We start from the raw sequence: 22,694 nt of genomic DNA on the forward strand, positions 1-22,694 counted from the left end.
TGATTTTCTTTTCAGTCATATACTGTGAAAATTATATATATATATATATATATATATATATATATATATATATATATATATATATATATATATATATATATATAAAATTATATATATATATATAAAATAAATATATATATATATATGTATATATATATATATATATATATATATATATATATATATTTATTTATTTATTTATTTTTTTTTTTTTTGATTCAAAGGTACCAGTTATATTGCCCTTAAAAAAAATTAATCAGTCCTTCCCTGTTGCGATGTCTTTTATCTATGCTGACAAAGTGATGGAAAATAGAATGATTGCTTTGTTCCCAAATTCCTTGGTATCAGGAAATTTTCCCATGCTGCTTATACTTTGTGCGATTTACTATGCAATGTGCATGTCATACACAAATTTTAATTGTGTCTGCGTTGTGATGAATGCAGGCGGTCATTTCGAAGATCACTGAGGCGCGGAACCGAGCCCTCCTGTTTGAGGCCAACGAGGGGAACATCATCCAGCTTCAGGCCCGGGTGAGGGGCATGATGGCCCGCCGCCAGTTCCACGCCCGGCTGAACTACCTCCACAACCAGATCCCTGCCATCGTGCGCATCCAGAGCTTCGTCAAGGGCTGGAGGCAGAAGCGGGCCTACAGGGAGCGGATTCAGTACCTCAAGGACCAGGAACCCTCCGTTGTCAAGGTGACCGGCTTAGGGTTTCACCCTTTCTCTTTTCTCTGTTATCATGATATTCACCCTCCCATATCTTTGTGTCTCTTTTATCCACTTTTTTTGTGCTGTAAGAAGATAATCTTTTCATTGTATTTGTATCATGTAGTGTGTGAGCGTATCATCGAAACGAAAACCTAATGAGTCTGGAATTTACTGGTTAAATAAAAAAGGATGCCGTTACTATTAGTGGAGCGGCATAGCCGAACAATTGTGCATTTTGTGATAAAAGCACCAAATTTCGTACACAGGTTGACAATAACGTTTAGATTAAATTAAGATATTGGGCCATCGAAAATAGCGCCCTCAACGTCCATGGCAGCCATTTTTCAAAATGGCTGCCATAAATGCCATGTTTTCGTAAAATTTGCTAATTTTAGGAGAGAAAAGTCACTAAAATTTTCGTTACAAATGGGAAATTACATTCAAAATTAATCTAGATATCTAGCCATCGGAAATAGCGCCCTCAACGGCCATGGCAGCCATTTTTCAAAATGGCCACCATAAATGTCATTTTTTTCAAAATATTTGCAAACTTCAGAAGGGAAAGCCAGTAAGGTTTTGCAAACAAGTGGGAAATTACATTCAAAATGCATCTAAATATTTGGCCATTATTAATTGCGCCCTAAACGTCCATCTGTCTAATAATGTGCAACTTCTTCGATGATTTTGATAATTCAGAAGGGAAAAGTAAATAAGATTTCGCCCATAAATGTTGATTACATTCAAAATAAATCTAGATATTTAGTTATCGGAAATTGCGCCCTCAACGGCCATGGTAGCCATTTTGTTTCAAAATGGCCACCATAAATGCCATTTTTTTTGTTTAAAAATGCAGATTTCAGAAGGGAAAGCAATTTTTTTCTTTTTTTGCAAACAAGCGGGAAATTACATTCAAAATAAATCCAGGTATTGGGCAATTGAAAATTGCGCTCTTAATGGCTATGGCAGCCAATCTTTTTTTTAATGGGCACCATAAGTGTCACTGTTTCATTAAAAAAAAATGCTAATTTCAAAAGGAAAAGTGAATGAAATTTTGGTTATAAATGGGAAATGACATTTAAAACAAATCTCGATATTGGGCCATCGGAAACTGCGCCCTCAAGGGTCATGACAGCCATTTTTCAAAATGGCCGCCATAAATGCTATATATTCGAAAAGATTTGCTGAAATCAGAAGGGAAAGCCAACGAGATTTTGCAAACAGGTGGGAAATTACATTGAACAGTAAACTTATTGGGCCATTGCAAATTGCCCCCTTAATGGCCATTCCAGCCATTTTTCAAAATGGCCACCATGAATGCATTTTTTTCGGAAAGTGTTGCAGACGTCAATCAGAATTTCCACAAAGGTGAAAAATTACATTCAAACTGAATTTGATAATAGGCCATCCAAAAGTGCACCCTCAACAGCCGTAGCAGCCAAGTTTCAAAACAGCTGCCATGGATGCCCCCCCCCCCCCCCCGTTTTTTTTTTTTTTTTTGCAAAAATTTGCTGATGTCAGAAGGAAAAGTCAATAAGACTTTGCAAACAAGTTGAAAATTATGCTCAAAAATAAATTTAAGTATAGGGTCTTCTTAGAAGGCGCCCTCAAGGGCCATGCTGACCGCCATGGATGTCTGCTTCTTTTTTTTCTTTTTCTTTTTGATAGAAAAAAGAAGAGTGTATTGTAGCCATTTTGACAAATAGCTGAAATAGCAATTGAGAACACAGCTTATGATGGCTAAATGTCTAAACTTCTTTTTTTGTAATTGTCAACTTGCGCAAAAAAAAAAATGTTTATTGTCTTCTTCCGGCGTTAGGACATCTTCATAAAAAATAAAAAAATGGCATCTATGACAGCCATCTTGAAAAATGGCTGCAATTGCCGTTATTAACAATTTTTTCTTCTTGAAAATTTGTGAAGGAACAATTTCTAGAGTTAATGCAATCTAGATATATTGTTTGATTTTAAACATTTTTCAATTTATGTACACATTTGCTAACTTTTCTCTCAGAAATTACCATTTTTTAAAACAAAATGATTATGACAATCGCAGCCATTTTGGAATATGGCAGCCATGGCCGTTGAGAGCAGTATTATAATAATCTAACACAAACATTTATTTCAAACATAATTTTCAAATTGTGTGCAAAATCTTATTGACTTTTCTTTTGGTGAAATCAGGAAATAAAAAATAATTGAATCCATGGTGGCCATTTTGAAAAATGGCTGCAATGGCCATTGAGGGCGCCATTTACAATAATGTAATACATAGGCGCGAGATATATTTCAAACGAAATTTTTGAATTGAGTGCAAGATCTTATTGACTTTTCCTTCTGGAATTAGTAAATTCAGAGAAAAAGGTGGTATTTATTGCAGCCAATTTTAAACATGACTGGCGTTGAGGGCGCAATTTGCAATGGCCCAACATCTAAATTTATTTTGAATTTTATTTCCCACTCGTTTGCAAAATCTTGTTGATTTTCCCTTCTGAAATTAATTTTATAAAAAATTGCATTTATGGCAACCATTTTGAAAAAAATGGCTGCCATGACCGTTAGGGGGCGCAATTTGCGATGGTCCAATATCTAAATTTATCTTGAATGTTATTTCCCACTCGTTTTCGAAATCTTACTGATTTCCCTTCTGAAATTTGTAAGATTTTACGAAAACTGGCATTTATGGTGGCCATTTTGAAAAATCCCTGCCATGGCCGTTGAGGGCGCAATTTGTGATGGCCCAATATCTAAATTTATTTTAAATGCTATATTCCAGTCGTTTACAAAATCTTATTGATTTTCCCTTCTGAAATTTGTAAATTTTTACGAAAAATGGCATTTATGGTGGCCATTTTGTAAAAATGGCTGCTATGGCCGTTGAGGGCGCTATTTACGATGGCCCAATATCTGAATTTATTTTTAATGTTATTTCCCACTCGTTTGCAAAATCTTATTGATTTTCCCTTCTGAAATTTGTAAATTTTTATGAAAAATGGCATTTTATGGCGGCCATTTTGAAAAATGGCTGCCATGGCCACTGAGGGCGCTATTTACGATGGCCCAATATCTGAATTTATTTCAAATGTCATTGTCAACATGTGTGCAAAATTTGGTACTTTTATCATAAAATGCACAATTCCTCTAATTTTTCAAGCTATGCCGCTCCACTATATATAGTGTCCACAGTGAGTAATGTGTACACCCAAATAACATATGGTTTGAGTATAATGTAATATGTAGAGACCTTTTGAGATAATCAGTGATCTTGATACAATAGAAATATCAAGAGTAAGGTCCCGTGCAGTCATATATATTAATCTCTGTAATAATCCTTTGCTGAATGATGTATGTGTGAACGGGACAGTGTTACATAATAACCATGTAGCATACAAAAATCATTCTAATCTAATTTTAACACAACTCTCCTTCATGACAGCTCCAATCGTACACTAGAATGGCTGCCGCCCGCAAGACCTACCAAGCAAGACTTCAGTACTTCAGAAACAATGTGAGTACAATCACGTTGTTACATGTAGAGTAGCCATTTTATGCCCAACTCAATGAAACTGTAATATGATGGTGGAGGAAATTGCTGTTACTTCGAGATTTCACCAAAGGTCGTCACTTCGGTTATAAGTGTGTGCCAACACTAGGCAAGGTCGATGCACAGGACAGAGTCAATTTAATCCCAGTTAGTACCAAATGGCCTCTATGGTGTTGCTCACAGTGTACACCAGTGTGCTGATATGGGTTAAGTTTGGCTGAAACTATGACGTTTTCTATCGTGTGGGAGGAAGCACTTTACAGAATTTGAAGATCGCAGCTAATTTCAACATTTTGCCAGTTGCAGCAATGTACATATGACTGTCATGATGATCATCTTCATCATTATCATCATCATCGTCATCATCGTTACCATCATCATTATAATCATTGTTATCATTGCCATCATCAACACCATCTTCATAATTATTATTATCATAATCATTATCATAATCAGCATCATCACCACTATCACCGTCATCATTTGCAATAAGCTGAACTGATACCCATATCTTTTCTCTACTCATCAGACAAAAGCCATCATCAAACTCCAGGCTTTCTTCAGATCCAGCCGGGCCAGACATGACTACAGCATTCTCAGTAAGTAGTTTTAATCTCACTGGCTAAAGATTACTAGCAAAAATCTTGGGTATTATAGAAGTAATGTGACATGTAAAGTCCCTCTATTTTCGTTGTTGTTGAGTGTGGAGAATGACGTCAGCTCTTGTGTTTATGCCGTGTTCTCAACTCACACAGAATGTTATGCCATAGCTGCAAAGACAGTCCCACTGTGAACGCATTGTGTTGTGACTTGTGCAACAAATTAGATATTTCTCTTTTGTGATAACACCATCATACACTTGTTTGCTTTGATGAATAAAATTGAATGTGACGTTGTTGTTCTTGTATTTCAGCTCACTCTGAGCAACCACCAGTCTCTGTGGTCAGAAAGTTTGTTCACCTCTTGGAGCAGAATGAGGTTGATCTGTCAGAAGAGCTCGGTAAGTCTGTTCTTCTTTGTTCATTTTTCATCTGTCCCAAGACTGTTCCGTGTATCACTGAAAGAAAATGATGCCCTCTACCAATACTACTTTGTAATTGCACTCCTGGTACAAGTTGCCCAGGAAATATGAGTCAATGATTCAGTTTATTTCAAAGAGTATCTGTCCTCTGCTTATTCTGTGTACACAGAGCTGCAAGAGTTGAGGGGGAAAGTGGTCAAGCAGATCCGAGCCAACCAGCAGGCCGAGAGTGACCTGAACCTGATGGACATCAAGATCGGTCTCCTGGTCAAGAACAGAATCACTCTCCAGGTGTGAAGGGCTTAGGGTGATGGGTCCAAGGAGATGGGTGGGGCATCTGGGTCTGTAGAGATGGGTGTGGCATCTGGGTTCGTAGAGATGTGTGTGGTGTCTGGGTCCATAGAGATGGATGTGGTATCAGGGTCTGTAGAGATGGGTTTGGCATCTGGGTCCATAGAGATGGATGTGGTATCAGGGTCTGTAGAAATGGATGTGGCATCTTGGTCAGCAGAGATGGGTGTGGCATCTCGATTAGTAGAGATGGGCGTGGAATATGGGTCTGTAGAGATGGGTGTGGCGTCGGGGTCAGCAAAGATGGATGTGGCATCTCGATTAGTAGAGATGGGCGTGGCATCTGGGTTAGTAGAGATGGGTGTGGCATCTGGGTCAGCAGAGGTGAGTGTGGCATCTTGATTAGTAGAGATGGGTATGGCATATGGGTCAGCAGGGGTTGGTGTGGCATCAGTTCTGGTGCAAGCCTGACTTGAGTGATGGTTCTCCATTGCTTAGGGTTTTGTGGACAGTGGGTTAGGACAGATGGGCGTGTCATGAGTATTGATGCATTGCAGATAATAAGAGGGATGGATGTTGGGCATGAATCTACATCTATGAGAGTAGTGTTGGTGTTTAATCTGCAGAGAATTTGTGTGACATATCTGCAGTGATGATGACTGGGTCATTTTCAGAAAACAAGAATGGAGCTAATTCCACAGACCTGTAGAGTTGTTCATATGATCTCCTGATTCAGATCACAATGCTGTGATCTTGCACGAGACCAACAAAGTATTTATTTATTTATTTATTTATCATTTTTATTTTTTTGTCTGGCAGGACGTGGTGAGCCATGGGCGGAAGATGAAGCACTCCATCCAGGGGAGCGGGCCGCAGGGACTGAAGACGCTGAGCAAGGAGAAGCGCGACATGCTGGAGGCCTACCAGAACCTCTTCTACCTGCTGCAGACCAACCCCACCTACCTGGCCAAGCTCATCTTCGCCATGCCCCAGATGAAGACCACCAAGTTCATGGAGTCTGTCATCCTGACCCTCTACAACTACGCCGCTAACCAGCGGGAGGAGTACCTGCTCCTCAAGCTCTTTAAGACTGCCCTGGAGGAGGAGATCAGGTGAGACCAGCTTGGAGGTGCCTCCAACTCAACTCACTCCAACTACCCCCCCCCCCCCCCCCCCCTCTCTCACAAAACACCTATCCCAAGTTTGGACTCTTGACCATACTTTAACATTCACAGAATGATACATACAGGTTTTGTAAAGTTGATCAAAAATTACTTGACTTAAAGCATTACATCCCACTTCATTGACTGCAATTTGAAATACAATCTGAGGGTCAGATAACATGAAATACACAAGATGTGTTCAGAGTCTATTTATAGTTTCAGTTTAAACCCCAAAAGTCGAGGTTGTACACAATTCCTTCTCTTGTCAATGAGAGGTGTTCCATATTGTGAAAGTGTGGTTTAGTCCACACGGATGAGAAGATCTGATAAGAAGTTTTTCCCATTGTTCCATGCCAATGAATTGGGGAACAGAATCAGCAGAAATAGGGTGAGTAATATGATGATTTGCCTGTCCAAATATACCCATCATGTCTCTCCAGAAATAAAGTGATGTAACAAGCGCAACTCTGTTAAACTCACTCTAGGTTGCTCACTTTGGATATAGTGACATTTCAATGACATACTTTATTGCTGTTACTACCAAATTTTTTCCAGAGTTTTGAATGCAAAATGACCAAGCTCTTTTGACATCATTTAAAAACCCGTCTTCTGAAGAGCTTATTACAAAACACTTCATATTCTGAAAGGTCTCTAGTCATTCCCAAGAAGGCTCACTGTTACTTTTGTAGGATCTACAAGCAAATTACAGTCAATAGGCAAAGAAACTCAACGTCTAATGAAGATGTGCATGTATTACATACTCTCTATTCAAAGGAATATTTTGCGTCTGATTCTTACATTCTTACCAAAGGTTGAATAAGTTAGAATGAGTATTTTGAAAACAGTTGTGTATTTTGTATTTGGACCTCATTATCTTGTACCTTGGACAAATTCATTTCCTTGGCAGACTTTACGGAGTCAAGGTCAAAGTTAATAAGAAGTTTGCTTTCACAGGTTAAGTCTGATTGAGAGTTGTAATGTTTGCAAAGCTTTCATCAACCCTTCCTGGGTGTTTCTTTTTTTTCCTATTATCTGCATCTCGTTATACCCTCCGGCTGTGTATTCATTCTCACCTCACATTTAAGTTACTTTCATAAGAAGAATTTACCTTTTTTTCTTATTTGTCATTGTGTAAGTCATCCTAAACATTTCTCTTTTTGTTTGAATGCACAATTTTTGAAACTCCTGAGATTTGGTACTTTGGAAATGTAATTCTCTAACTTTCAATAGTCAAGATGGAATGACAGAGCCAGTAACCTGCTATTCCACATTCTTTCTTTCAAATCTTACCCCTCTCTGAAGGATAAATGATTTGTAAGTCGGTCACAAATTGAGAAATCTATCGGCGACATTTTCTGGTTTCATGATTCCGCATTCTGCATTGATCAATTTCTTTCACTCTTGACCATATTTCATCATAGTGATTAGGTATTTTACGTTTAATCATGTAAAGATGACAAGGTATACAACATGGGCTTGTGCCATAGCTTTAAATATGATAGTTATTACAACTTCTCCCAATGTATGAAGTAAGCAACCAAGTAACTACCTCTGTTTCCTTTTTGTTTTTGTTTTTGTGTTTAGGGAACAGTTTATATCAAAGCACATTGTGTAAATGTGATACCTGCTAAAATTACTTAGTAGTCAAAGTTGTTACAACTAATTTAAAATCACAGTAGAGAGTTGCTTTGTTAAGCCATGTCTTTATTTGCTGCACTCTATCTACTTAATGCACATTATACTAAATTTCTGTATTATCTATGCTTCATCACCCATGTGACATTTTCTTTGATTTTTTTCACCATAACACATTTCTGCTTATTTCTTAACCAAGTTGGCTTTGTCTTCCTGGAAGTGAAGACATAATCCAAGCCTAGCTTCTGTCACAAATTAAGGCATTTGTGATTTCACTCTGTGTTTTCTTCAACCTTCATTTTCCTACCTTACCCAAGGTCTTTACAGTCGGGGATAAAGTAAGTTGATTCTTTTCAGCATTGCATATGGTATCCTCCATCAACAAGGCAACCTTATATCCTCTGATATTTCAATATTGGGATTTCTTCCCCTCTTAGTCAACATCTCATCCTGCGTTCTCAAAGCAAATATTGGATCACAGACTCCGACTAAAAGATTTTTTTGTGGCAACTCTAGCTGCTGTCAATTTTTCTTTCTTATGAATTTGAAATCATTCATATGATCACTTTATAGTATTCATGAGAGCATCTTCATTTTCATTACCTTCCTTCATATTTTGAGTGTTCAAACATCTAGAAACGAGCAGAGGATCACATCTTTGACTTATCATTTTTTTTTAAAGGAGGTAAAAAATTTTTTTGAAAAGCCTCTGAAAAATTTCCACGCATTACCAAGTCAGATGTTGGTTCAAAAAGTACGATGAAATTGGAAGGGATGAAGACGGTTGCCTTGTCCATCTGCCGTTGTCCCTGTGGTGATTGTTCTGTAGCTGTCCATTCCTGTCTGTTTCCAGCATGATGTCTAGTGGTCACCTTTTATGTCCTTGCCCACGTACATCTCTGTCGTATCTCGTGTTCCGTTATTTGTTTTGTCTGTGTGTCTGTCAAGCTTATGTTCCTTGTAGCTGGCATGGTCCCTCTCATGTTTTATCATCAAATTTCTCCATCTCTGGTCTATCACACACACGCACACATATGCAAAGTCTGTATTTTTGATGTATTCGATGTTTTGACAAGAAAAGAAGACTTGTTTCATTGTGCAGATTACGCCTCCTCTATTTTGGACTCTACGTCAGCCATATTTTTCAATCGTCGTATATTGTTGTTGCGCTTTGCAATGTTTTTTTCTCTGTTACATGTTTGATGGCTGTTCTCGTGGTTGGTTGCGTTGTGGCAGGCGAAAGTAAGTCGTGCATGGCAAAGAAGCAATGAGAGTGTCCAACGTACCGTCCGCATGTCTGAGAGAAATTTGAAGCATGACGTTATGAAAAACAAAATTGATTTTCTTACAATTTTGTTTCAATATGATACTGTGTGATCGAGCAAGATATACTTGTATATTGTATAATCCGTATATTTAGTGAGTCTTAATATTTCTCGAGTAGGGACTTTGCAACAATTGCGCAAATGGTTAAATTTGCGATGGTGGAGTACAGTACCGCTGTACTTAACATAGAAATGTATGCATGTGACATGCACATTCATGTCTGGATTAGGAATGATATTTTTGCGTGTTTTTAAATTCACGAATAGCACTTGACTCCTGAAATTCGCGAAAGTAAAAACCTTGCGAGATGTCCGACATATGCAGTAAGTTATGAATACATTAAAGTTTGTATGCACCTGCAGAGACAGCTTCTACAACATGTAAGGTATCTATTCTTGTTTTGTTTTCTGACTTGGATGAAGGCAGTTGGACAGATTAACAAGGAGCTAAATGTTGTTACCATTTATAGAAAACTGAACAAAATATATTAGATATGACAGGGCTCCACACTAACTTTTATTTTTCATTGAATTTTTTTGATTTTGATTTTTCGGTGGCCGGAAAGTAAAATCTGGTGGCCCGAAAAAAAAATCAAGAAAAACATTTTAAAAAATTAATCGGTCCTACTAAACATAGAAAAATAAATATTAAGTATTACTGAAGTGATACAGGTACCCATGTCTAAAATAAATGAATAGAAAATTCAATCATCTTACTGTTATTCTGAGTTCTAAGATTTAGCAAATAGGCTTATAGATTATTATAAAAGTTGATGCCTATTTAGGTGGTCAAAACTTACGTTTGAAATGAGAAAGTGGGAGCATTTGCAGACATTTGTAAACATCCGCCATTTGTTTTAGCATTGTAAAGAGCAGAAAGTTACCGTTATTCATTTATGATTGTAAAAGCAATCACCATTTACTAGTATTTTAGTACCATACGGAGCCGAATGTTACCGTTAATATTTTCAAATGTAAAAGCAAACAACCGGCATTCATTTTAGCATCTTACGGAGCTGAATGTTATCCTTATTCATTTCTGAACGTGAAAGCAAACATCCGCTATTTATTTTAGCATCTAACTGAGCTGATTGATGCCGTTAATCATTTCCAAATGTAAAAGCAACAATCTGTTATTTATTTGCCATCGTATGGAGCAGAATATTACCGTTATTCATTTCCAAATTTATAAGCAAATATCCAACATTTATTTTATTATCGTATGGAGCCGAATGTTACTGCTGTCCACTTCCGAAAGTGAAATGAACCATCTTACAATTATTTTAGCATCGTATGGAGCCAAATGTTACTGTTTTTCATTTTTGAATGTCAAGGCAGACATCAGACATTTACTTTACCATCAAACGCAGCTGAATGTTACTGTTATTCATTTCGTAATATTATAGCAAATATCCGACATTTATTTTAGCATCATATGGAGCAGAAAATTACTGCTATTCATTCCGAATGTAAAAGCAATCATCTGACATTCTTTTTTAGCATCTTCCGGAGCCGAATGTTATTGCTATTTACTTTCGAAAGTAAAAGCAAACACCCGACATTTATTTAATCATCGTACGGAGTTGAATATTATTGTTATTTATTTCCGAACGTCAAAGGGATCATTCGACATTTACTTTAGCATCTTCCGGAGCTGAATGTTATTGTTATTTACTTTCGAACGTAAAAGCAAACATCCTATTTTATCATCGTACGGAGTTGAATATCATTATTATTATTCATTTCCGAACGTCGAAGCAAACATTCGACATTTATTTCAGCGTCTTCTGGAGCCAAATGTTATCCTTATTCATTTTGCATGCAAAATCAAATATCTAACATTAATTTTAGCACCGTACGGAGCTGAATCTTACCGTTATTCATTTCCAAAAGTACAAGCAAACATCCGGCATTTATTTTAGTATCATACGGAGTCGAATATTACCGTTATTCATTTCCAAAATTAAAAGCAAACATCTGACACTTATTATAGCATCTTACGGAGTCGATTGTTATCGCTGTTCACTTCCAAAAGTAAAGACCAACATCCGACTTTTTTCGGTGTTCTATGGGGCCACCAAAATCTTCATTTCTGAAATTTTGGTAGCCCAACGTGCATTTTTGGTGGCCCCGGGCCACCGGGCCACCGTTAGTGTCGAGCCCTGGATATGAAGTTGGATGAGACTTTTGGATGTAAAAAACCAACCAGTGCATCAGTGTCTGCAGTTACAGCCTGAAGATATTGTTACTGTAAGTGAATCAGTGCAGTTGAGGAATAGGTTTGCATGCTCAATTCATATTCTTTTGAGCAAAGGAGAGATTTATGTCATTGTAAAATTTGATTGTAGTCAGATTAGGCGACAGAAATAAGAGACCATTGAAAACGTGAGTTGAATCAGTCAGAAGTCTGCAGGAGACAAATGTTATAAGCCTTGTTGTCGTTTGAACATCGGTAAATCGTGCACTGTTGCAGCCTGCTCAAATAGTTGTCATGGTAACCTGATCATGACATCACTCACAAACTTGAGACTTAGGAAGAGTGCTAATCAGCATCTTGGAATTAACTTCATCCTGGTTCCTTGCCCTTTCTCTCAAACCGTAGTCCCATTCACACACCCCCAGAAATTAACGATTTTTGACAATCAAATTTTGCAATGCGATGCAAGAACAGTGTGTCCATTAAAAAGTGGACACGCAGCAAAAGATCATCATAAACCCTCTCGCTCCGCACCGCTGTGTGAAAATCTCATATTTGTTTGTTTTTGTTTTTTTAAATCCCTCACAATACTGTGGGTGTCCGGGGTCATACTCCGGTCATGATTTCAGTCATGTGCAGTCTGGAGATATAAAGTGTTTCGCATCGCAGCCGAATTATTTGCTATTTTGCCATGTGTGAAAGGTGGCAGATACAACTCGTGTAAATTGACTTGCGAATTACAATGCAAAGACCAATAACTCTGGTGTGTGAATGGGCTCATAGTCTGCTTGTCTCTCCTTTGCTTTCTTGTTGTACTTTATAGCTCTATGAATTAGCAGCCCCCCCCCCCCCTTCCTCCCCACTAAGAATAATGCATCTGTACAATATCTGTGAAGTACCGTATGAGATGTTAAAGTTGGTGGCCATTCTACTGTCTTGACAATCATTTTGCATTTGATTTTTTTTCCTTTCCTTTGTTGTTTGGATGGGCAACTTCAGGACATTGTACATTGTACTCAAAATTTAATTGACGTGACTGAGCATTTGGGAATTCTGTGTAGAAAATGCAGATTATAAAGCTGTGATTGATACAAAAATAACAGTCAAAAGGTGAAACTTGATGAGAAATTCAAAGCTTTCTTGACAAAAGCATTGGCAAGTAAAGATGAAAATTTCCGAATTCCGATCTGGAACACGTAGACCATTTTTGCCTTTTTGCCAGGAGAATATTAAATACAAAATGCCCAAAATGTTTGAGATGGGAGCTAGAAGTTTTGATTTAAACTAAGATGCCCACTAATTAACAAATGCATGAATCGAGAATGCATGTGGCGATAAAGTAGAAATAAAGGAATGACTGTAATGCGTGTATTCAGGTGCATCGTCATTGTGGTACCTGTAGGTCATGTGGTATTGTATGTTCGCCATCGGTATTTCTGCCGCTGCAGAACTACTAAATTCAGTGAATTACCAGCATGTGTTCTTGTGTTGCCGGAGCTTATTGCAGGATGCTGATGCTCCAGTGTACAACTTACTTATGTACTTTGTGTAATGAAGCTCTTGTGGTTATGGTTTTTGTGTGTTAACTCAGTAGCACCAGAGACTTCAATTTCAGAAAAAAAAAAAAAAAAAAAATCTGTGCTCCATACAGCAACCATATTGTGAAATAATTGCTTTTCAGCTGTGATATTCCTCCTCCAAAATGTCTACACCATCATCAAGGACTTACAAATGGTGTAGAAGAATTTGAATGTTGCGGTTTTTGGTGTTGCATTAGGCATGCCATTGCCACTGAATCAGATTGTGTGAGGCCTTTGGGTCATCCAGGGGATTTATGAAAGAAGAGTTGTATAATCGTGTATCTGTCTCTATTGTTTTTATCTAATCTTCAATGACCCTTTGATGATACAGAATCACGAGACAAATTCTCAGATTGAATCAATGTTGATATCATTTGGCTTAGATTTTCATGTTTACATTTACCACTCTTTATGACCCCCATTTTGTGTTAATATTTACCCTACAGAACTGGCCATATGATTAGTTCTAAAAAGAAAGCTAAGGTGGCTTTTGTTTTCGTTTAAGAATATAAAAAACACCTTGCAGGAATAGTGACGCAGTAAGTTACATGCTGCCAATTCAGTGATCAATTGCTGCTGAATAGTGTACAAGTCACATGATTGAGGCATTTACAGTAGAATAGATTTACGAAAAAGGAAACAGACTGGCCACTTGTCTTTTTATATCAACATCATCAAAGGGTACTCTTTGATATACAGTCTGACCTCTCCTATTCGCCTCCCTTCATCCCGATCTCTATAATATCCACAAGCGATCTGGGCGTGATTTTTTATTTAATTTTTTAAAATCTAACAAATTACAGGGGAAAGGGGGATTTCAAGCTCAAACAAAATTCCTACACAAACTGACATGAATTAGATATTATTCTCAACAAAATGAACTTACATTCACATCTAATTTTCATCTAAATAACATGCTTTCAGAAATTCACTACCCCTAAATCACCGCAAAAACATGGAAAGAAAACTTTTCATTATTAGGGCGTAGTACAGGCGATCGTTCTTCAGCAGCTGCATAGTATGCGTTTATTAAACGTTGAGTCTCCCCTATCCGGCCAAGTCCCTTATCCAGATTAGCACAGGTCCCGACTTGTCCGGATAGGAGAGGTTGGACTGTACTTCTTGATGATGTTTTTATTACCAGTCATGGGTGATTTTTTTTTTGTTTTTTGTACATGTTAAGTAGATTAGTTTTCTTATATGTTGTTTTAACCTTAATGGCACCAAAATGCTCACAAAATCAGGTAATATCTTTTTGCCTTGATCTGCTGTTACAGTGAAAGTTTGCCCATTATTTTGATATGTAGAAGTGTCGCAAAATTCACTTTATTATCTCCTGCAGTTGGGTAGGTACCTAGCTATTTTTACAGTTGTTGCAGTCTGCCACAAGATTCACTTTACCTTATAAAATCCACATGTTACCCTCCTCCACACAGCTACGAGCTGGTGCAAGAGATACACCAAACATATCAGAGTCAAAAGGTTCAGGTCATTGATAACAAGCCGGCTGACGCGTGAGTCGCATCTCGCCCCGTGCTGGCCTGGTTAACGAGAGCATGCACAAAAAGAATGGAAAACTGTTTCCGTGATAATGCAAGGATGATATGCAGGAATGGTATAGACAATGATGCATGTTTGGATGTTGATGTATCAGGCATCTTGATGGAACACTCCAATTATCTCTATTTCATTTTCGAAAGAATCTTTGTCATCGTTTACACTGTTCTTTTTTTTTTTTCAAGTGAAAGGTCATTCATACATTCAGATACAATTTCACAATTCATACATTGTGTATCATGTCAGTGTCTACACGATGGAATCATAAATGTAAATGTAGCGTGATTAGTACATGTATTCTCATAAAGCTATCTTGTTGTGCCATACTCTTAAAAATACCACCCCCCCCCCCCACCATTTACAAGAGAACACAATATATTAATATTCTTCATAGTTTCCTCATGTGAATACCAAGCCCCTCATGCTAATGCTGTGTGTGCATAAGGTATCTACAGAAATCGTATGTGTTGTTTGTTTATATTTATTTATATTTAGGTATATTTCATTGCCATCTCAAAATCTGTGATCTAATCATAACCATCATGAACATGTGTACTTTGTCTACATTGTGCATACCAATAATTAAATGAGTGTATTTGTGTTTATATAACTTGAAATTCAAAATTGTGCATTACAATGTTTATGGTACACACCAAGTGCAAGCTATATTTTTGGGACAAACTTTTGACCAGTAATTGAGTGAGCCTGAACTTTACCAGCCTCAATGCAATGCTAACCATTTCATTGGTTTTGGTTCAGGAAGAACACATTGGCCCAGTAAAGTGTATCTGCCCAGCAAAGACAACAAAGGCTTGGTCTTATGCTATAAATCACAGTACCAGTAAAAGTTTGCCCTTTACAGGATCAGCAGCCAGCCAATTAGCTTACAGAGATTTTATGGGGATTTTCCCCATGGGTATTTCCAGCATCTCCAATTGTGGAGCTGACAAACATGGGCAAAAGTAGCATGTATGAAGGAATATGGAATACCTGAAAGTGAAGATGGGGGGGGGGGGGGGGGCATTATGTAAATATCCAGCATTTACTGTATGTTCAACTCATCATGTACCTGTCTGATCAGCTCTTCATTGCAAAGCTGTTCCATTTGCATATTTCGTCAAATTTCTACCAAACTGTGCTGCATGTTGAAGTTGGACATACAATGTGCTCAAATGAAACAACTTCTTGGTGCTAAAAGCCTACTTTGAAAAGACATCAACTAGGAAGAATTGTCTAATCCATAGTCACTAACAAGTAGTTTCAGTATGTCTGTGCTAATTTGTGAAGAAACCATACCTGCAGATGTACAGTACTGACTGATGAGTAGCACAGTAGGCTTTTGATAGTGTCAGTACTAAAGCACTGATTTGGGTATTAGGACAACATGAATCATGAATGTGATTTATATTAATCACTTTGCATGTTTGCATCAGTGTTCGATCAGCGATTTTCAAATCACCACATACAGAGATAACAGCAAACAGCAATGTAAGATATATCAGAGAAATGAAGATAGTGTTAATGTTCCACATGAAAGCACTGAATAAATCCCTTACTTTGTTTTTCTCTTTGATAACGCAAACTTTCAGAGAATTTTTGTACGAGGAGTAAGTTGTGCCGCAAACCTCCTTGACTCTTCTCGTAGCCAGCTATCCTCATCTGGATCTGAAATTTTCCTTACTTTTCGAGCCATATCTACAAAATATCTTAATCTAGACATGTCTGTTTATCCATAGTTAGAAAAATCTTTTCTCTTTTATGCAGTAGCCATAGAAACAGTAGTGTCAGATATTGACTGTAATATATAGAAGTATATGATGGGTTGGTGATATATATTTGCAGACATTAAAATCACCCTGAACCCTTTTATAGTGCTGTGCATGGCATCAAAGGTTGCTTGGATTGGAAATTGATTCTTCTGACCTTAAACCGATAACCCAAAGCAGAGTTTCTATGCAAGTTCCCGTGCAATCCCATTTTGCAGCAGTAAAAAGTGATGAAGCAGATGTTGAATCAAATCTCGAGCAGCATGTTCACATACCTGTTTTCACTAATTCTTTTGATGCTAAACGGGAATTGTTTCAGGTATTACTGGTATAATTTTCTTCTGATTCTTGCCTTTGATGGCCTGCCATTCCTAAAACAACCCTATTGCTTACCTGCCTATTCTCCTTATTATTTTGTAGGAATTTTCTTCTTTTTTTCAAGAAAGAGTGTTACCTTCCTTTGAGTTCCTATTCCTGATGAGAATATGTGAAAAGTAAAACATTGGAGACTGATGACATTTCTTATTTGGGGGCAGACCGAACAACAATTTTTTTTTTTGTCCCGTAGCTTTTTGAGCTTCAAGGTTGGGAGGTATGGTACAACTATTGCTTGCTCGCTTTACCCAGAATGCTGTTTTTAAAGCATGTGAAACTCCTACTAAGGACGGCTTACACTGTGCGGCAAAGAGGAACTTAACCTATTAAGAGAAAGAGCTTGTCCTTCTGTCATTTAAGCAAATAAAACCCTCTACCCTGACAACTTTCTGTCCCATCCTGTACCATTTTCTTGAAATCCACCTTGATTCTATCCCCCAAATTACTCTAAACTTGCAGAAATTGCCATTTCATTTTTCAATGAGTAGTACCCTGTCTCCATGAACTTACTTTTGTTCAGTTTATTGGCCTTTATTTGACTTTCTGGATTTGTCTGCTGAAAATGTTGTTGTATACATGTTATGGCCTACATAAACATAAATTGTACCTACGTGTACCAATCATAGTCCAGTGTGATGTAACAGTTTGTGTATACATTTGTATACATGTACACATGCTCATACATATTCTTCATGTACATGTGCATCAAATCATATTCAGAATAGGTTGTTGAATCCTGTACTCAGTTCAAGTTTCTGTTGGACAAATGTTTGTGCATCATGATAAATGAATGTTAGCTTTAATGGGCATGAAATATTAAGAACTTTATCTGTAAACTTGTGACCTCTTGCATGGTGTTCAGGCATAGTTTCACATCCCCCTTGAGTGATTACATGGCAAGCTAATACTTAAAGTCAAAAATTTGTTCCTTTAAATCATGCTGGTTTATAATTTAGTCCAACTGGCTTTGAACTCATTATTTCCATCCAACCCAAGTTTTCAGAGCGTGTCAAATGCTAGAACCTCATTTGAAACAAACTTGCCCCTTTGCCCGTTAAAGAGTCATATTGGACTGATCTCAACAAGCATGCCTGGATAAAAAGATCCCCTTGCGTAGTGTCTTTCAGGGAATGTCCTTTATCACTTCTGTGATGTGACTTGTTAAATTTCCCCAGTGACCCTGGCAAATTTTTATTAGTGAAAATCTATATAATAACTGGACTACCTTGTTTTCAGTTATGTTTCTGATAGTGCTGTTATGATAACTTCTTCTTTTTGTCCCCTCCATCTTATGTGGAAGAAGAAATTCCTGCATGGCAGAGGAGAAAAGTTTTAAGTGCATTCATGTTACTCACTCAATAGTCTCTCTGGTTATGAGCAGCAGTATACTTTTTTGCTTGCCCCTCGCCCATCCCCCCCCCCCCCCCCCCCCATCCCAGAAAAAGGAAAAAAAAATGGGAAAACTTATTTGCATGTAGTAGTCACAAATGAGCATATTTGTGCTTCTTTTGAATGTGTATTTTGTATTTGTACAAGGATATTATCATTTATGAGCATGTTGGCATTTCAAAGGGGTAAAAAAATGCTCACTTGTGTACCAGTATTTGACTCAGTCTACTTTACATATGTTTGTGTGTGATTCAGCTCCAAAGTGGACCGGATGATGGAGATTGTGACGGGAAACCCCATGGTCATCAGGATGGTGGTCACCTTCAACAGGCAAGTAACGTTGCTTGTGTCAGACTGAAAAATCAACACAATCAACTAGACAATACACTGCTTGCATGTACGTGCATACAACTGGTGAAAGTTTATTGCAATCGACAGAAAAATTGCCCTAGATCAATGTAAATAAGCACTATTTATTCAGTGTTTTTAGTAGTGGCCATGATAAAAAAAAAAATCATGGTCATACATGCTTGGTTGGACACAAAAAGAATCTGTGCTTATTTACATGTCGAAGGGCTATTTGTCAATCAATTATAATGAAAACAACTCGACACAAGAATTCATTAACCTGAATAGTGAAAGTTTTTCATTCCCTCAATGCTCAAACAATAGTTTGGCCATCAATATGTGAATAGTGTGTATACACAAATATGCATAACGCTCTACATTTGTCTAAAACTTTTCATGGCCTTTCTATGGATTTATAACTCAATACCAGTTCACAGGAGATGCCATAATGTATTCACTATTTGTAATATTTTACAGTTCTAAAAAGTTTTGCTAAGTTGTGCAAAGGAGATTTTTTTTTTTTAATGTTAATTTGCCATAACTTCATCTATATCTTTTGCCACGAACAGAGGTCAGAAGGGTCAAAGTTCGCTGAGAGACATCCTGCAACCATTGGTAAAAGGAGTGATGGATAACAAGAATCTGAATATCAACACCAACCCAGTAGAGGTCTACAAACAGTGGATCAACCAGATGGAGACTGAGACTGGGGAAGCCAGGTCAGTAGACACTCGGGGGGGTCGAGGTCAGAGGTCAAGGGAGGGATTGGAAGGGTAGTGGTATCATGGGGGGATTAATGTGTCATTTCATCTCTGTTGTGTGTGCTTGCCATTATTGATTCCATTTAATTTGAAAGAGGATTGTAATTGTGCAGTGTGCAAGTTCTGGACAGAATGTTATAGATGGTATTATCATCGTAGTCATAAAGGCTTGTAGTTTTTATATCATCTCCTCCCTTTTCTCTTTCTTCCTGTTCACTTGTATCATGGCTATGACTTCTCTTCTTTCTTTTCTCCCTCATTTTTCTCTCATCATCTTCTTCTCATTCTGTATTATCTCCTTCATCATCTCCACTTGTTTCTGTGCCACCTTTGTTGTCATGATAGTGATAAAGGTAAATCTGTCATGCATCAATATAAATCACTGTTTTAAAAGTTTGTACACTTATGCACAGAAGAAGTACATTATATATTGTAACAGCGTACATTTATGCACAGAAGATGTACATCATGTATTGTTACCGTGTACACTTATGAGCAGAAGATGTACATCATATATTGTAACCGTGTACACTCATGTGCAGAAGATGCGCTTTCTGTATTGTTACCCCATGTGACCCTATCTCGTGACCCAATCTTGATCAATCCAGCAAGCTGCCATACGACGTGCCGTCAGACCAGGCCCTGAAGCACAAGGAGGTCTTGGAGCGACTGGAGGCGTCCGTCAAGCAGCTCGGCGAAGTCAGCAAGAAGTTCCTCAGTGCCATCATCTCATCCGTAGACATGATCCCGTGAGTGAGGGATGTTTTCCCCCCAAAGCCATCTGCATGCAATGAGGGGCATTTCTAGTTTGGTATCCTCATATCTGAGGTTTGACAAGATGGTGGTTCCATCTTGTCAAACACAATAAGTGCCAACTTTCTCGTTCTTCGGGATCAGAATTAGCATGTCCGCCTCCACTTTACATCTGCATGTTACAACTTGAAGTTTGTTATATAGAGGTGAATATTGTCAAGATTATCCTACTGTGATGGCAGACATTGAATTTTGTATTTTTGCTCACTATTCTGTTTTCAGTTTTTTGTACTTAATACATACATCAGGATTGCATTAATGTATGAAGGTTTAGAATTGATTCTTTTATCATTTCTTTTAATGATTTTTTATTATTTTATCATTGTTTTTACTATTATTATTGTTATTATCTTTTTTCTTTTTTTTTGCACTGGGTCAATCTTTTCATTGACCCTATTTGGGAAGTTTCTTTAGAGAAGTAAAAGTACACCTGTATACCCCCTATGCCACAAATTTTCCTAATTTCACATTCCTGTATTGGCCATATTTTTCTAATTGTGAGGCAACATTATGCTACATTTCAATGTATTTTCTTTTGAGATGGTAAAGTAGTGTTTGTATTATAAAAACACATATTCTGATAATTTGTAGGAGAAGGAGCAATACCACTGCTGCCCCTTGTTGCATCTAGCCCTGCTATCATCAGCTCTCTGCCCACCATGCTAATCGTTTCTGTCTCTCATTTCTTGACCACCCTGTACTCCAGGTATGGTATCCGCTATATCGCCAAGGTCCTGCGTGAGTCACTCCATGCCAAGTTCCCCGACGCATCGGACGAAGAGGTTCTCAAGGTGGGTGACACGCAGATTTAGGGTTCTTTCGGCAGACAGTTGCACAGAGGAGGATATATTTGATAACATTCTCTCCCAGAGTGGACATCTGGTTAAAGGGGAAGGCCACCCTGAGAATAAGTTAGTTGAATAGAACCAGAAAAATGAGGGGAACGGGTTAGTGTGAAAGTTATACCAACTTCTCGTTAAAGATTTTTTTTTTTAAGTTATGAAACTTCTACGGTGTGACCAAAGAGAAATTGACAACTCTGTTGATGTAGCATGTGTGCTCACCTTCTATTTGCCTTGTGCATAAAATTCCACAAAATCTCTGCTTTTTTGTTTTGTTTATGATGACGGAATATAATTTTTGCATGCAGGAGTTGTGTAGAAAATTCTTTACAATGAGTGTATTGAGGATGCTTGTAAGATTGGAAAGTACACATTTCTTATTTTATAGTACAGAGCAAGTAGGATGTGAGCTAATGTGTGACATCACATTTAGCCATGGTCAGACAGTTGGCCACTTCTTCTTTTGAACTTCATGAGCCATCAATGAAATATATTGCCCAGGACCACGGGCAAATATCTACGGTCTGGGGCCATATTCCATGAGGTCGGAGGCCGAATGGAATATGGCACCAGACCGTAGATATTTCCCGTATTTCGTAAGAACAAGCAGGGGGTAACAATTTTATCTTTTAGTGTATAAGTGCTAACCTTCTTCTCGCTGATTTCCCCTCGTGAATGATGTTGAAATCGCCGGCTGTCAGCCATGACCATGTTGACTAAGGCCTACGTCTCGCGAGCTGATTACTGTATGCGCGCATACAAATACGTACACGTACACGCCATAAGATACTGCAGTGCAGTAGCCAGATAAGTTGCTGTTGTTTATCAAGCATCTAGTGGTCTCAGGTTATGTGCGTAATATGCTTGAGGACCGCGCGCTGTCCATTTGTTTTGTATAGGATTAGCGCGCACTTTCCTATAAGCGTCTTTGGTACACGCGCAGCTGGCTATGTAATACAGTATCATGACGTCATATCACGGAATACGGGATATATTCAGTGGTTGATTGACCAATGAGATTACAGAATTCATGATCACTAAAAGATAAAATGCCATGCCTACACTGTATGTCTGTATCAAGTACCAACTGATGACTTACCTTTAGAACACATACACACTTTACCTACTACAGATCGTGGGCAACCTGATCTACTACAGGTACATGAATCCAGCTATCGTAGCTCCAGACGCCTTCGACATCATCGACATCGGAGTGGAGAAGGGTATGTCTGTGGAGCAGAGGAGAAACCTGGGATCCATCACTAAAGTACTGCAGAGCATAGCATCTGGCAAGCAGGTATGGGAGCAGGTTACCATAGCAACCAATAGAATATGCATTATCCCAAAGAGTTATGGATATTAAATTGCACCAAAAATAG

General features: G+C 37.9%; 1 protein-coding gene across 1 annotated transcript in view; it reads left to right on the forward strand.

Annotated features, from left to right (window-relative positions):
* Window positions 1-22,694, forward strand: part of LOC139739354 (ras GTPase-activating-like protein IQGAP1) — a 145,303-nt gene that overhangs the window by 106,982 nt on the left and 15,627 nt on the right. The window contains exons 21-32 of the mRNA XM_071649974.1: window positions 445-699; window positions 4,145-4,216; window positions 4,782-4,851; window positions 5,166-5,252; window positions 5,443-5,564; window positions 6,384-6,676; window positions 8,680-8,700; window positions 18,807-18,881; window positions 19,469-19,618; window positions 20,269-20,409; window positions 21,180-21,264; window positions 22,448-22,612. Of these exons, the coding sequence (XP_071506075.1) occupies window positions 445-699; window positions 4,145-4,216; window positions 4,782-4,851; window positions 5,166-5,252; window positions 5,443-5,564; window positions 6,384-6,676; window positions 8,680-8,700; window positions 18,807-18,881; window positions 19,469-19,618; window positions 20,269-20,409; window positions 21,180-21,264; window positions 22,448-22,612 (1,536 nt within the window). The remainder of the gene's footprint in view (window positions 1-444; window positions 700-4,144; window positions 4,217-4,781; window positions 4,852-5,165; window positions 5,253-5,442; window positions 5,565-6,383; window positions 6,677-8,679; window positions 8,701-18,806; window positions 18,882-19,468; window positions 19,619-20,268; window positions 20,410-21,179; window positions 21,265-22,447; window positions 22,613-22,694) is intronic.

This window comes from Diadema antillarum, unplaced genomic scaffold, assembly GCF_040938485.1.
Source record: "Diadema antillarum isolate AM-2024a unplaced genomic scaffold, OU_Dant_1.0 seq00000798_RagTag, whole genome shotgun sequence".
In the NCBI taxonomy this organism is placed as follows: Eukaryota; Metazoa; Echinodermata; class Echinoidea; order Diadematoida; family Diadematidae; genus Diadema; species Diadema antillarum.